General features: G+C 45.1%; 2 protein-coding genes across 6 annotated transcripts; one reads left to right on the forward strand and one right to left on the reverse strand.

Moving 5' to 3' along the window:
- Positions 1–840: 840 nt before the first annotated feature.
- LOC136511883 (auxin response factor 15-like) lies at positions 841–6,610 on the forward strand. 4 transcript variants are annotated; one of them, XR_010772892.1, is made up of 12 exons: positions 841–1,448; positions 1,567–1,623; positions 1,749–1,940; positions 2,036–2,120; positions 2,676–2,766; positions 2,843–3,007; positions 3,569–3,688; positions 3,762–3,834; positions 4,897–5,047; positions 5,161–6,023; positions 6,126–6,224; positions 6,310–6,610. XR_010772892.1 is itself a non-coding variant. In XM_066505903.1 (12 exons), the coding sequence occupies exons 1-11, from the start codon at positions 894–896 to the stop codon at positions 6,160–6,162; spliced, it is 2,418 nt and encodes an 805-aa protein (XP_066362000.1). In that variant the 5' UTR covers positions 843–893; the 3' UTR covers positions 6,163–6,191; positions 6,310–6,610. The 4 variants fall into 4 exon arrangements, 1 of the variants encoding a protein (XP_066362000.1); XR_010772893.1 differs by having other exon boundaries at positions 6,126–6,191; XR_010772891.1 differs by having other exon boundaries at positions 843–1,448; positions 6,097–6,224.
- A 795-nt stretch (positions 6,611–7,405) lies between these two features.
- On the reverse strand, positions 7,406–10,847 carry LOC136513640 (E3 SUMO-protein ligase MMS21-like). Of its 2 annotated transcripts, none has more exons than XM_066507610.1 (7): positions 10,588–10,847; positions 10,430–10,501; positions 10,231–10,341; positions 10,011–10,121; positions 9,675–9,814; positions 8,297–8,379; positions 7,406–7,516 (listed from the first exon to the last, which is right to left on the reverse strand). In XM_066507610.1, the coding sequence occupies exons 1-7, from the start codon at positions 10,660–10,662 to the stop codon at positions 7,446–7,448; spliced, it is 663 nt and encodes a 220-aa protein (XP_066363707.1). In that variant the 5' UTR covers positions 10,663–10,847; the 3' UTR covers positions 7,406–7,445. The 2 variants fall into 2 exon arrangements, with proteins under 2 accessions (XP_066363707.1, XP_066363706.1); XM_066507609.1 differs by lacking the exon at positions 7,406–7,516 and adding an exon at positions 7,778–8,218 and having other exon boundaries at positions 10,588–10,843.
- Positions 10,848–11,927: the final 1,080 nt, after the last annotated feature.

Here is an 11,927-nt window from a genome sequence, read left to right on the forward strand (position 1 = left end):
CGACCCGTCGAACAGTCTATCTGTCCGCATCCATCCACGTCTCCCTCCTCTGCCGCCCGCCTGTGCCAGCCATCACTGTGCGCGCCTCCCGCATCGTCCGCTCTCTTTTTTCACCCTTCCCGGCCCATCTCTTTTAACAGCTGCAGCGGCAGGCCGGCAGCTGACCAGTGACCACCACACCGCTCCGGCGCTCTCCCCGTTTTTTTACTACAGTACTACTACTCCACGGTCGCCCAAGGCAAGCGCTCTGTTTGTTTGGCCGGTTAGTAGCGGGCTTGGTACGAGAAAAAAAAATACTATTCATTCACTGATATACTATGATCCGGTTTAGTTTCTAAAAATTTTCACATCAAACTATCACATCGAATTTTACGGCACATGCATGGAGTATTAAATATAGACGAAAAAAACTAATTACACAGTTTGGTTCAAAATCGCGAGACAAATGTTTTAAGACTAATAAGTACTACAGTAACTAATATGCGCTAATGATAGATTAATTAGGCTTAATAAATTTGTATTGTATGTAATTAATTTTTTATTAGTATCCTAAACCCTTTTTAATATCTCCAAAACATTCGACGCGACGTCTAGAAATTTTCATTTCGGTAACTAAACGCAGCCATGTCTTACGAGGGAAGACTCAGCGAACAGGCCAAACAAATCGGCCGTCCCCCTCACGCACCCTGCGTCTTTTCCGGTTGCTGCCGCTGCTGGCTGGCTGGCTCACAGCTACAGTGACAGCAACGGAACCCCCGCCCTCTCTGTCCTCGTCTCCCTCAGTCCCTCTCCGCTCCCTCCTAGCTCTAGCTGGATAGGTGGCCTGTGGCGAGGAGTAGGAGGGTCGCTAGGTTGTAGCTGCCTATAGCCTCGGCCTCCATAACCCCCCATTCATGGCCATTACCCCACCACACCGCCCTCTCCGATGCTGCCTCCCTGCTAACCCCCTCTCCCTCTCCCTGGTGGTTCTTTCTTCGCCTTCTTGCCCTGCAGCCTCCTCCACCCCCACCCTCCTCATTAATCACTTGCTAGCTCCCTGCCTCCCTTCCCGCTCCCTGCGTGCCGCTCCCCTTCTCGTGCTCCGCGCCCGTGCCTCGCCCGCAGCCGCCATGGCGGGGATCGACCTCAACGACACCGTGGAGGGGGACGAGGAGGAGGCGGAGCCCGGCAACGCCTGCTCCCAGCAGAGCCGGACCAGCTCCGCGGCCACGCCCCCGCCGCCGCCGCCTCTGACCCCGCCCCAGCCGAGGCCGGGCGCCGCGGTGTGCCTCGAGCTGTGGCACGCCTGCGCGGGCCCCGTTGCGCCACTGCCGCGGAAAGGGCGCGTTGTCGTGTACCTCCCGCAGGGACACCTCGAGCACCGCGGCGACGCCGCCGGCGGAGGCGCGCCGGCACCCGCCGCCCTGCCGCCCCACGTCTTCTGCCGCGTCGTCGACGTCACTCTCCATGTGCGTGCGCCGGTTCCTGCCTCCGCGAGCTCCTCAATGTGTGTGTGTGCCTGCGTGCGTGGGTTGCCCGTGCCGGTGTGGCTTCCATTGACTTGTCCTCCTCTTGCGCTCGTTGCAGGCGGACGCGTCCACGGACGAGGTGTACGCCCAGCTCGCCCTCGTCGCCGAGAACGAGGTGCGCGGAAGCTACAGTGCTCCACCGGCATTGGATTCGGTTTGGTTTCTCTGTTGCGTCCATTAAGACGGGATTTTGGTCTGATTTGTGTTTCTTGGGGCGCTTGCTTCCGGCGCGTCGTGCAGGATGTCGCGAGGCGGCTGCGCGGAGGGTCCGAGGACGGGAGCGCCGGGGACGGCGACGACGGGGAGACCGTGAAGCAGCGGTTCTCGCGGATGCCGCACATGTTCTGCAAGACGCTCACGGCCTCCGACACCAGCACGCACGGCGGCTTCTCCGTGCCGCGCCGCGCCGCCGAGGACTGCTTCCCGCCTCTGGTTCTCTTACGCTGCCTTGGAAAGCTTCGACCTTTTCGGTGCCCGGTTGGTGCTCTCAACTGCGATTCTGAATCATCTGCTCTTGGGGCGTGCAGGACTACAGCCAGCAGCGGCCCTCGCAGGAGCTTGTCGCCAAGGATTTGCACGGAAAAGAGTGGAGGTTCCGCCACATTTATCGAGGTACATGAACAAATACTGAGATATCAGCAGGCTTCTGTACTTGTTGACCCTGAATCATTCAGTATCTGTGAATGATGTTGAATGGTTGCACTTCAATCGGTGATTAGTGTTTTACAGGACTTGCATTTCTTGTTTGGATTGAGCACTTGGGAATGTTCATCTCTGCTCACTTAGTCCAGGATTTGCAGCCATGATTCCCCAGTCACCCTTTGGCTATATATGTCACCATTATGATCAGAACTAATAATGATTAGATATATGTCACCATTATGATCAGAACTAATAATGATTACATGTTGTGGGTTGTACAAACTATGCCAATGTTTCCTGCTCTCTGCATTGCTATCTTGTGTGCTATGCTCTGCATTTTTCATGTCATTGGTTAGTTATTGCAGTTGTACTTAAAATTTACCGTTTTGCTCATGAAAATCATCTGATTTTTTGTTCGGAAAGTTATGGTCCCATTTTAAGGAATGTAAAGGACAAACATGAGAAGTTATATGTCATGTGTGTGGTCCTTGATTTCTGATGAATCTGCATCTGCATGTGATGCAGGCCAGCCCCGCAGGCACCTTTTAACCACTGGATGGAGTGCGTTTGTCAATAAGAAGAAGCTTGTCTCAGGGGACGCTGTACTATTTTTGAGGTAGGCCACCGCGAACATGGAGATAATTATCACATGTTGGTGTTGGTCCTTTCTGAGGATTCCTCATAATTTTCAGGGGTGATGATGGGGAGCTAAGACTTGGAGTGCGCCGTGCAGCTCAGCTTAAAAATGGATCTGCTTTTGCAGCTCTTTATAATCAGTGTTCAAATCTTGGTTCACTAGCTAACGTAGCACATGCTGTGGCCACAAAAAGTGTGTTCCACATCTACTACAACCCCAGGTGATGATGAATATAGCTGTTTCTGTTTAATGCTTTGCATGTTCATGTTGATGCTGATCTTTGAGATAATATGAACTAAAATGTGCTTTTTAGCTACAATGCAATAACTATTTACTGCTGGTTGATGAGGGTTTGAAATCATGTGTGATATCATTTCCTGAGCTGTTTCATGTAGCACAGCAAGTCCCATTACATTAGTTCCAAGTGCTTACCCATTTACCATGACATAATTCATCTAGTAATTCAGGACTCTTACTGGAATCCAACATTAAGTGATATTTTTGCTCTTTGAATTGATGTTGCCACCTGCATTTGGACCCTTTCAATCAAAAATCTAGTTCCACAAATCTTTTTTCGATATTATGACAAGTACACAAGTAGTGAGTTCTTATGTACCTCGTGTGCATTTTTACCTTCTTGGACCCTAATGTTGTAAATTAGAAAGTGTAAATATTCTCTAAGAAATGGAAATATACATGAGCTTTGCTGCAAGCCTTACCTTTTTATCTACCAACAATTATGGCCCTGATGGCAATTACTGCTTTCCAAAAAACCTTACAGATTAAGCCAATCTGAATTCATTATACCATATTCGAAGTTTATGAAGAGCTTCACTCAACAATTTTCTGCCGGTTTGAGGTTCAAAATGAGATATGAGAGTGATGATGCTTCTGAAAGAAGGTTGGTGTGCTCCAAAAGTTGTTCTCATCTTTACACGGATTTATTATGGTTGACACATCAGAGTATTATGCAGATGCACAGGGATCATAGCAGGAATTGGTGATGCTGACCCCATGTGGCGTGGTTCGAAGTGGAAATGTTTGATGGTATGTTGCCTTAAGTTTTAATGCTTCACTTTCTGTATAACTTTTCTGGTGGTAAAGTTTAGTTACATATGAAAATAATCCGTGTTAGATACTGCCAGCAACATAGCCTAGGAAGATTCTTCAGAGTTTGTTTCTATCTGTTGTAACTGAATGGGCCAACGGCCTCAACGTTCCCATGTCGCCTAGATTATAGGATCGGCTGTTAGTCACGTTGGTTGGCTAAGCTCTGGTTCATGTATATGTACCTCCGTCTGAAAGTAATGGAAGTTGAGTGATTCTCTCTAGTTCTTCTCTCTTACAGGAGAGAAAACCTGACACTAAGCATTTGCATCGTGTAGTTGCCTTTGCCACCTAATTGCACTATTTGCTTGCTAATAAGCCAATAAGCAATCTTCCACATCTATCCAGTAATACAATGCACAACCTATTTGCACTATTTGATTGCAATTTGCAGCCTACTATGCATCCTGTGCTCTCTGTTTGATGTAGAAGGTTGATCGAAATGACATTAATTTTTTTACGTAAGTTGTTCTCCAGAGCACATTCTTTGATGAGCATCAGTTTAGAGGCATGTTGTGTCTTATCTAAAAAAGAGGCTTGCTTTGTGCCAGCCTGGTTTCCTTGATCAGGGCACTTCTAAGTAAATCGTTAAAGTATGAAATGTAAGTGGAATGATAAAATTGGTAGAACTTGTTTTGCATTGATCTGATCATGGAAATATATACATGGTGAAGTAGTTTGGTGAAAGGGTGTCTTGTCCCGATAGGATACGGCAACCATTTCCACTCTCTGTGCCAAAGGACATGCCCTTTGGTGGCTATGGTAACCACCTAATACACTTACTAGTGCCTACTCTAATCTTTGATGAGATCACTCATGAAGAGGTGTCTATTTGTAGAGGCATCTTGAAGAGGTGTCTATTTGGAGAGGCACTTATTTCACAACATAAATAAGTTTATTTCATTTTGGTTTCTTATTACCCTGAGTGCACATTGCGGGGCACATAATACTCTCTTGACTTAGTAAGCCAGGTTTATATTAACCAGTTATTCGTTTTTTCAGGTCCGATGGGATGATGATGTAGATTTTCGTCGACCGAACAGGATTTCTCCTTGGGAGATTGAGCTGACTAGTTCAGTTTCAGGATCCCATATGTCTGCACCAAATGCAAAGAGACTGAAACCATGTCTTCCCCCAGACTACCTGGTTCCAAGTATGTCTGTTCTCCCCCCAGCCCCCCAACCCCCAAAAAGAATAATAATAAAACTGCCCACTTAATGGTTATGTTGTTATCTTCCTTTATGATTAATATTTTCATTTTGGTAGATGGAAGTGGTTGTCCTGATTTTGCGGAATCTGCCCAATTCCACAAGGTCTTGCAAGGTCAAGAATTATTGGGTTATAGAACTCATGATAATGCTGCTGTTGCAACTTCTCAGCCATGTGAAGCAAGGAACATGCAGTACATTGATGAGCGAAGTTGCTCCAATAATGTGAGTAACAGTATCCCAGGGGTTCCGAGAATTGGTGTCAGAACACCACTAGGAAACCCTAGGTTTTCCTACCATTGCTCAGGCTTTGGGGAGTCTCCAAGATTCCAAAAGGTCTTGCAAGGTCAAGAAGTATTTCATCCCTACAGAGGAACTCTAGTCGATGCAAGTTTGAGAAATAGTGGCTTTCATCAGCAAGGTGGTTCTCATGTGCCTACTCAAGCGAGTAAGTGGCATCCACAGCTTCATGGATGTGCTTTTCCTGGGCCACAAGCACCAGCTATTCCATCTCAATCCTCATCTCCACCATCTGTCCTAATGTTTCAACGAGATAATCCAAAGTTGTCCCCGTTTGAAATTGGGCATTGTCACTTGGATAAGAATGAGGATAGACGTGCAATGTTTGGCCATGCTGGAGGTATTGGAGGAACTGAGCGATCGATGATGCGGCAGGCTCATGTTTCTGGAGGAATGGGAAATAGAGATGTGACCATCGAGAAATTTCACCCCACTATTGCTGTTGGAAAAGACGGATCAGATAACAGGGAAGTTAGCAAAAATAGTTGCAAAATATTTGGCATATCTTTGACTGAGAAGGTTCCAGCAATCAAAGAGGACTGTGGTGATACCAACTATCCATCACCCTTCCTGTCTTTGAAGCAACAAGTGCAGAAATCGCTGGGCAACAGTTGTGCCACTGTGAGTACTCTACACCCTGTAACCTTGATGTCATTCTAGAGTTAGCTTCCTTTTTAACTATAAAATCCTGCAGATTCATGAGCAGAGGCCTGTTGTTGGTAGGGTGATTGATGTTTCAACAGTGGATATGATGATCTGATCTGTTAGTAAAATTGTCTTGTCCTGGAGGTGAAGATATACTAGTACCGCATTTGTCTTCATGTTAGTGACACTCAAAGCATATATCAAAGCATATAAGTTGACTGTTCTTGTGCACATCGCTTATTGTTGCGTTGTATTTTTGCAGGCTGTGTTGCGTAGTGTGGATAGTCTCAGGTGGTTGATGATTCGGTATCATGAAGATGGATGGATCGTGGATGCTGGTCAAACTTGTATCCTAGTTGTAGTTGTTAGAGCACTTTGTATGACAACCGTCAGTGCTCTGTGTTATCAGCATTTGTTGCTGCTTACAACTTGCCTCTATGTTTATAAGCCGTATGCTATGGCAAACCCATTTATAGAGGGTTTGTTTGCATTGGCATAGTTCTAGACTATAAAGTATTATTATGAGAACAAATTTCTCGGGGCCGCTTGACGCCTCTGCCCCATCCCCATATCTTTCTGACATTCAAGTTGGCATGTCGATCAAAGTAGGCAACAGATTAACGGTGGTGCCGATGATCTGAGAGGTTAGTTGTGCTATCAGTTCTAGATGTCATGTTTAGAGCCTTCTGCCAGCTCATTGTCATGTACATGTCAACACTTGATTTGTTATCTTGTTAGAACAACTGCGGTTCATAGCCATCCTCCTATAGCGCGAGTGGTAGCAAAACCCAGGACATAAAATATGGTTGTGAAAACTGAAATAGGTCGGACAGGGAGCACCTTTCAGGTCCCAGCCCGGTGAGGCTGGCGTTCAGCTCGGTGATGTGTCCGCAGCGAGCGCGTGTTTGCAAGTCCAGTCGTAGTTCTCGACGAGAAGCCCAGACAGTTCGTGCTGATTCTGTACGTCCTTGCATAGCCATAGTTGTCTCCGTCCGTGCCAACGTCTTGGACTTTGGTCGTCCGCCCGAGCCCCGACCGCCGGTGACCGTGCCGTGCGCCCGAGGTCCGCCAAACCACTGCCGCTCTGAAAGCATGCCGCACTTCCTGGGCCTTGTTTAGATTGCAAATTTTTGCAGTCCGGATACTGTAGTACGTTTCGTTTGTATTTGACAAACTTTACCCGATCATGGACTAACTAGGCTCAAAAGATTCGTCTCGTGATTTACAACCAAACTGTGCAATTAGCTATTTTTTTATCTATATTTAATGCTCCATGTATATGTTCAAAAATTGATTTGATAGAGAGAGAGTGAAAAAACTTGGAACTTTGAGGTCATCTAAACAAGGCCCTGTTTCTCTTCGCACGAGAGTTGCCGTCGCGACACCGCCTCTTTACGATTATGTTATGTAGTGTCGCCTGCGAACCTTGACCTCCGTGGTGGCTTCTGTTTCATCTTTCCTCCGAATACCTGAAATTTCGAGCGAGGTGTGTCACTATAAAAACATAGTCATGGGTTGGAAAACTAATGAAGACTGAATGAACATGTTTAACGAAAAATAAATCAAAATCTGCTACAGGGTTTCACTTAGAAAAGAGTTTGTCAACCCAAAAGGACAACAATCGGTCTTCCTCTTCCCTGGTCGCTGATCATGTTACATGTTACTCAAAACGTCCGGAAGGCAACGTGCGCATTTCCTGGTGGCAATCAACCCAATAGGACAAAAGGCAGTTTGATACAGGAGAATATATTGCCATAAAGTGCAGAATAGTCTGCCAGCGTTATACCACTCCATAACTGCAAAGTTAGGTTACTTCACCCAAACACTAAAGTCACATACGCCGTGGAACATATCAAAGTGATCAGATGCAGAACCCAACAAGACAAAAGAGTGCAACCTGAGCATACCAAAACCCATCAACCTACAGAATCCAACAAGACAGTGTATCCTGATTCCTAAACATACTAAACCCTATCCTCCTAAACAATAAGTCCGTCAACACCCCTCTAACAGGCCTTCTCCTCGCTCATCGTCATCGTCAATTAGATCGGTCAAATCGTCTATGTTTGTAGCATTTGGAGCACCGGTCTCTGATGAACGCAGCTCTTCGATTTCAATACGGAGGAGGGGATCACAGATAACCTTCCCTCTTTCTAGGACTCTAGGACAGCCTGATTGATGAAGAAAAAACGAAGTGAGCACCTCATGAAAAGGAAGCACCAAGGAATGGCCAGGGAGCAATGATATACCTGCAATAGGGCACTGCGGTGGTTTTTTGGTCCTTATATATTGCATTAGTGGGTCCTTTTCATATATGTGCTTGCAATCCACACTGCATAGGAAATTATCATCAGATCAGGACAATGAATTATATCTACATCTATACTGAACAGATAACATTTAAATGCCTAAGTACTACCCCGTTTCAAACTATAATTCTACAAATTTGACTCAATTTTTAGAAAAATACAGTATATCATTTACAAATTCACATAAATGCATTATCAAGAAATATTACATGGAGAACTTAATGAAACTAATTTGACGTTGCATATGTTAATGCTTTTTTAAAACTTGGTCAAAGTTAGATACGTTTGATTTAGGACAAAGCTAAAGTGAACTATAATTTGTAATAGAGGAAGTAGTAACTAGCAATCCCCTCTATTCCATCTGTTCATCTTTACAGGTATATTTCTTTTCAATATGGCAAGCCTTTGACAAAAAAAACGTTATTAACACATAACTTTTGTGACACAAAATTAATCCTATTATATTCATATAATAAATTTTATGATTCTAAAAAAAAGGGCGTACCCAGTGCAGAGAGCTCCCGCTCTGTGCGGGGTCTGGGGAAGGGTGTTAGTGGCAAGCCTTACCCTCGCCTGTGCAATGCGAGGAGACCGCGACTCGAACCCGGGACTTTCCGGTCACGGGCGGTAAGACTCTACCACTTGCACCAAGCCCGTCCTTCAATACATTTTATGATTCTATATCACATAAATGAAAAACCAATGTATAAATTGTCAGTCAAATCTTTATACTAAAGAAACAAAGTATGTCATGGAGTAATAACCAATTGGGGATTTATCAGCCAAAAATGGCACAGGGTTGTATCAAAGTATTCCATGGTGACAGAAAGGAAATTATTACTTTTCGGCTGTCTCAAAGTAAGTCAGGTTGCCAGAAAGGGTTGTATATGTAGCACCAGATATCTGGTGTAGAAGACTGTTACACTATTGACAATGGCAAACTAGTAGCTCCATCAGGGAGACAGGGAGCTGAGAACAAATCATTCTACTGACATGAATACCATATCAAATGAGGCCTGGAAAATCCAGATTTCAGTAAGTCACCGAAAGGATACAGGACCAAATATAGTACTCAACAAACATAATTCAAAGTGCTGTTGAAACATGTTGCTTGTGCGTACAATTTCCACTCCATCTTTATCAGTTGAAAAATAATATTGTGAATGATCATTCTCTTTTAGCATGACATGGCTTAAAATATTCTGTCAATTTTGCCAGGTTGAAAAGTGTTCCGCTCAACCTTCACTTATTGAGTTAGAAAACCCCACTAAGAATATTCAACGAGATACAGAAGTACAGAACAGAATTATACTCATACCAGCGAACTGGATCTATCAATTCAATCACAGGCTTTCCTGTTAACGGGCATGTGACATTTAAGATGCTCATCTGAGTGCTAGTCATGACAATGTCCTCCTGTTCCTCACCAGGCATAGGCTGACCAGCATGGTGAACATTCTGCAGAAAACAACACAAGACATCAGAAGATAAGACATTTTGCGAAATTACACAAACATATCATTTCTGTTCCCAAATTCACATTCTAGCTATTGTAGTCATATGAGAGCAACTAGCTAATGCAGGGAGCACATTTAGAATGCATAATACTGAAGATCGTCAAATGACCATTAGCATGCTACTCTGTAACACATACCCAGACAGTCTCCCTGAACTGCCGAAAGAGTGGGTGGTTCTGTTGTGATGCTGATGACGCTCCCTTAATCTTGCTAACCTCCACCTCGATCAATGTTTTGAAATCCGTTGGCTTCGAGTGGAGACGGATCAAAACAACAAGGCCAAGAAGAGTCAGACATAATTACTCCAATTTCAAAGGCCCAAAATCGCTTCCATCCGGACGGCAGGCAGCGCCGCACCTGATCAGACGGCTGATACACTCCAGGCACCGCCTTAATCGCCTGGGCCATGGCCGCGCAGTCCTCGTACGAAGCCACCATCTCCAGAACCATCTCCTCAAGCTTCTTCACCTGAAATGAAAAATGCCCGTGCCGTTGGGGGATGTTAGGGGGTTTAGAGGCGAGGTCGGATGGGGATTAAACAGTGGCGTTCGCTTGCCTTGTCGGACTTGCCGTCCTTCTCGAAGTCTACGGCGAGGGACTTCATGGTGCTGATTGCCTTCCGCATGTCCTGCGGGGAATCGAAGGAGGGTTAGGGTTTTGCGGGCGGCGGAGGCGGGGAAGGGGGGAAGAGAGGTGCGTGGCGGAGGGGTTTACCGCGACTAGGGTTTGCGCGTCCGACGAGGCGACCTCGGCGGTGTTGACGAGCTTCGTGGCCGCCATCGACGACATCTCCGGCAATGTCTTTCGATCTTTCCGTTCAACGAGAGCGCGGGTCGGAAGAAGCTACAGAGTTTAGACCGAGCTGGAAGACAGAGGACAAGTGTGCGTCGCGTTGGGCCGCATAGGCGTGAGTTGGGCTGTGGGCTGTGGGCTGTGGGCTGTGGCCCGTTGTGCGGTGTCGGCGTGTATACAAGCCACACGCCTACACCTGAATCTTAGCTAAGGCAATCTTAGCCAGGCTCAGCCTGAGAATTTGTTTTCTAGGATTCGGCGCAAATAGCAGGTGAATTAAGCTTATCACGCGACAACAACTGCGGATCAGCTCAACGATGACCTATGACAAGTTCCATGAATTGCAGGTCACTTGTGTCACCGTCAGGGTTTGTCAGTTTTCCATGGATTAACCTCGTCACTGTAAGGTCTGTGGACTCAGTTTATCACGTAAACAGGATACGCCTCTTTAGAAGATTCTTTGAACAATATTTGCTGATCAGCGTCACAGAGATTTGGTTGAAATCATCATCAGAAAACAATGGATGTCAAATCTCCTATCCTTACTTGCCATAGAAGATGTACACCTACATCTATATCTATACCTAATAATAAATAAACAAAAATTTCTACCGTCTTTAATTTTTGGTCCAACCTAATCACCGTATTCTATCCGTGTTACCAGCGCTCTGTCCGTGTCTTTTTCTTTTTCCGTTTCTGTATCTGCTTTCTTTTTTTCCTTCTCCCGCAACTACGTGTTCCGGATCATACGTCGGGGGTCTGAGGGATGTGCCGCCCCGCTCGTGCACGGTGATGTCCGTGTCTTTTCTGTTCCAAAAAAAAAAAAATGCTGCCCTTTCCTTTTATTTTGCTTTTTCTTTTCAAACGAGGGAACTATGCTTTCTTTAAAAAATGCTGCCCTTTCCTTTCCTTTCATTTTGCTTTTTCTTTTCTAACCAGGGAACTATGTTTTTTTTTATAAAGATAAAGATAAATAGGAAATACAGTATTACGGGTCTTTGAAACTTTTGCCTTTTCTTTTCTAACAAGGGAACTATGTATTTTGATAAAGATAAAGATAAATAAGAAATACAATATTACTGGTCTTTGAAACTTTGACCTCTAATAAATAAATATTTCTATTACTAAGTTGTTAGTTTTAATTAGAGATAAATTATTACTATAACATGAATCAGTCGATGGCCTAACTATCAAATCCTAAGATGAAATCTTAAGCAGATTGTCATCCAATCTAATCAAAATAAATGTTTCTTCAAGTTATC

The sequence above is a fragment of the Miscanthus floridulus genome, chromosome 16, assembly GCF_019320115.1.
Source record: "Miscanthus floridulus cultivar M001 chromosome 16, ASM1932011v1, whole genome shotgun sequence".
Lineage (NCBI taxonomy): Eukaryota > Viridiplantae > Streptophyta > Magnoliopsida > Poales > Poaceae > Miscanthus > Miscanthus floridulus.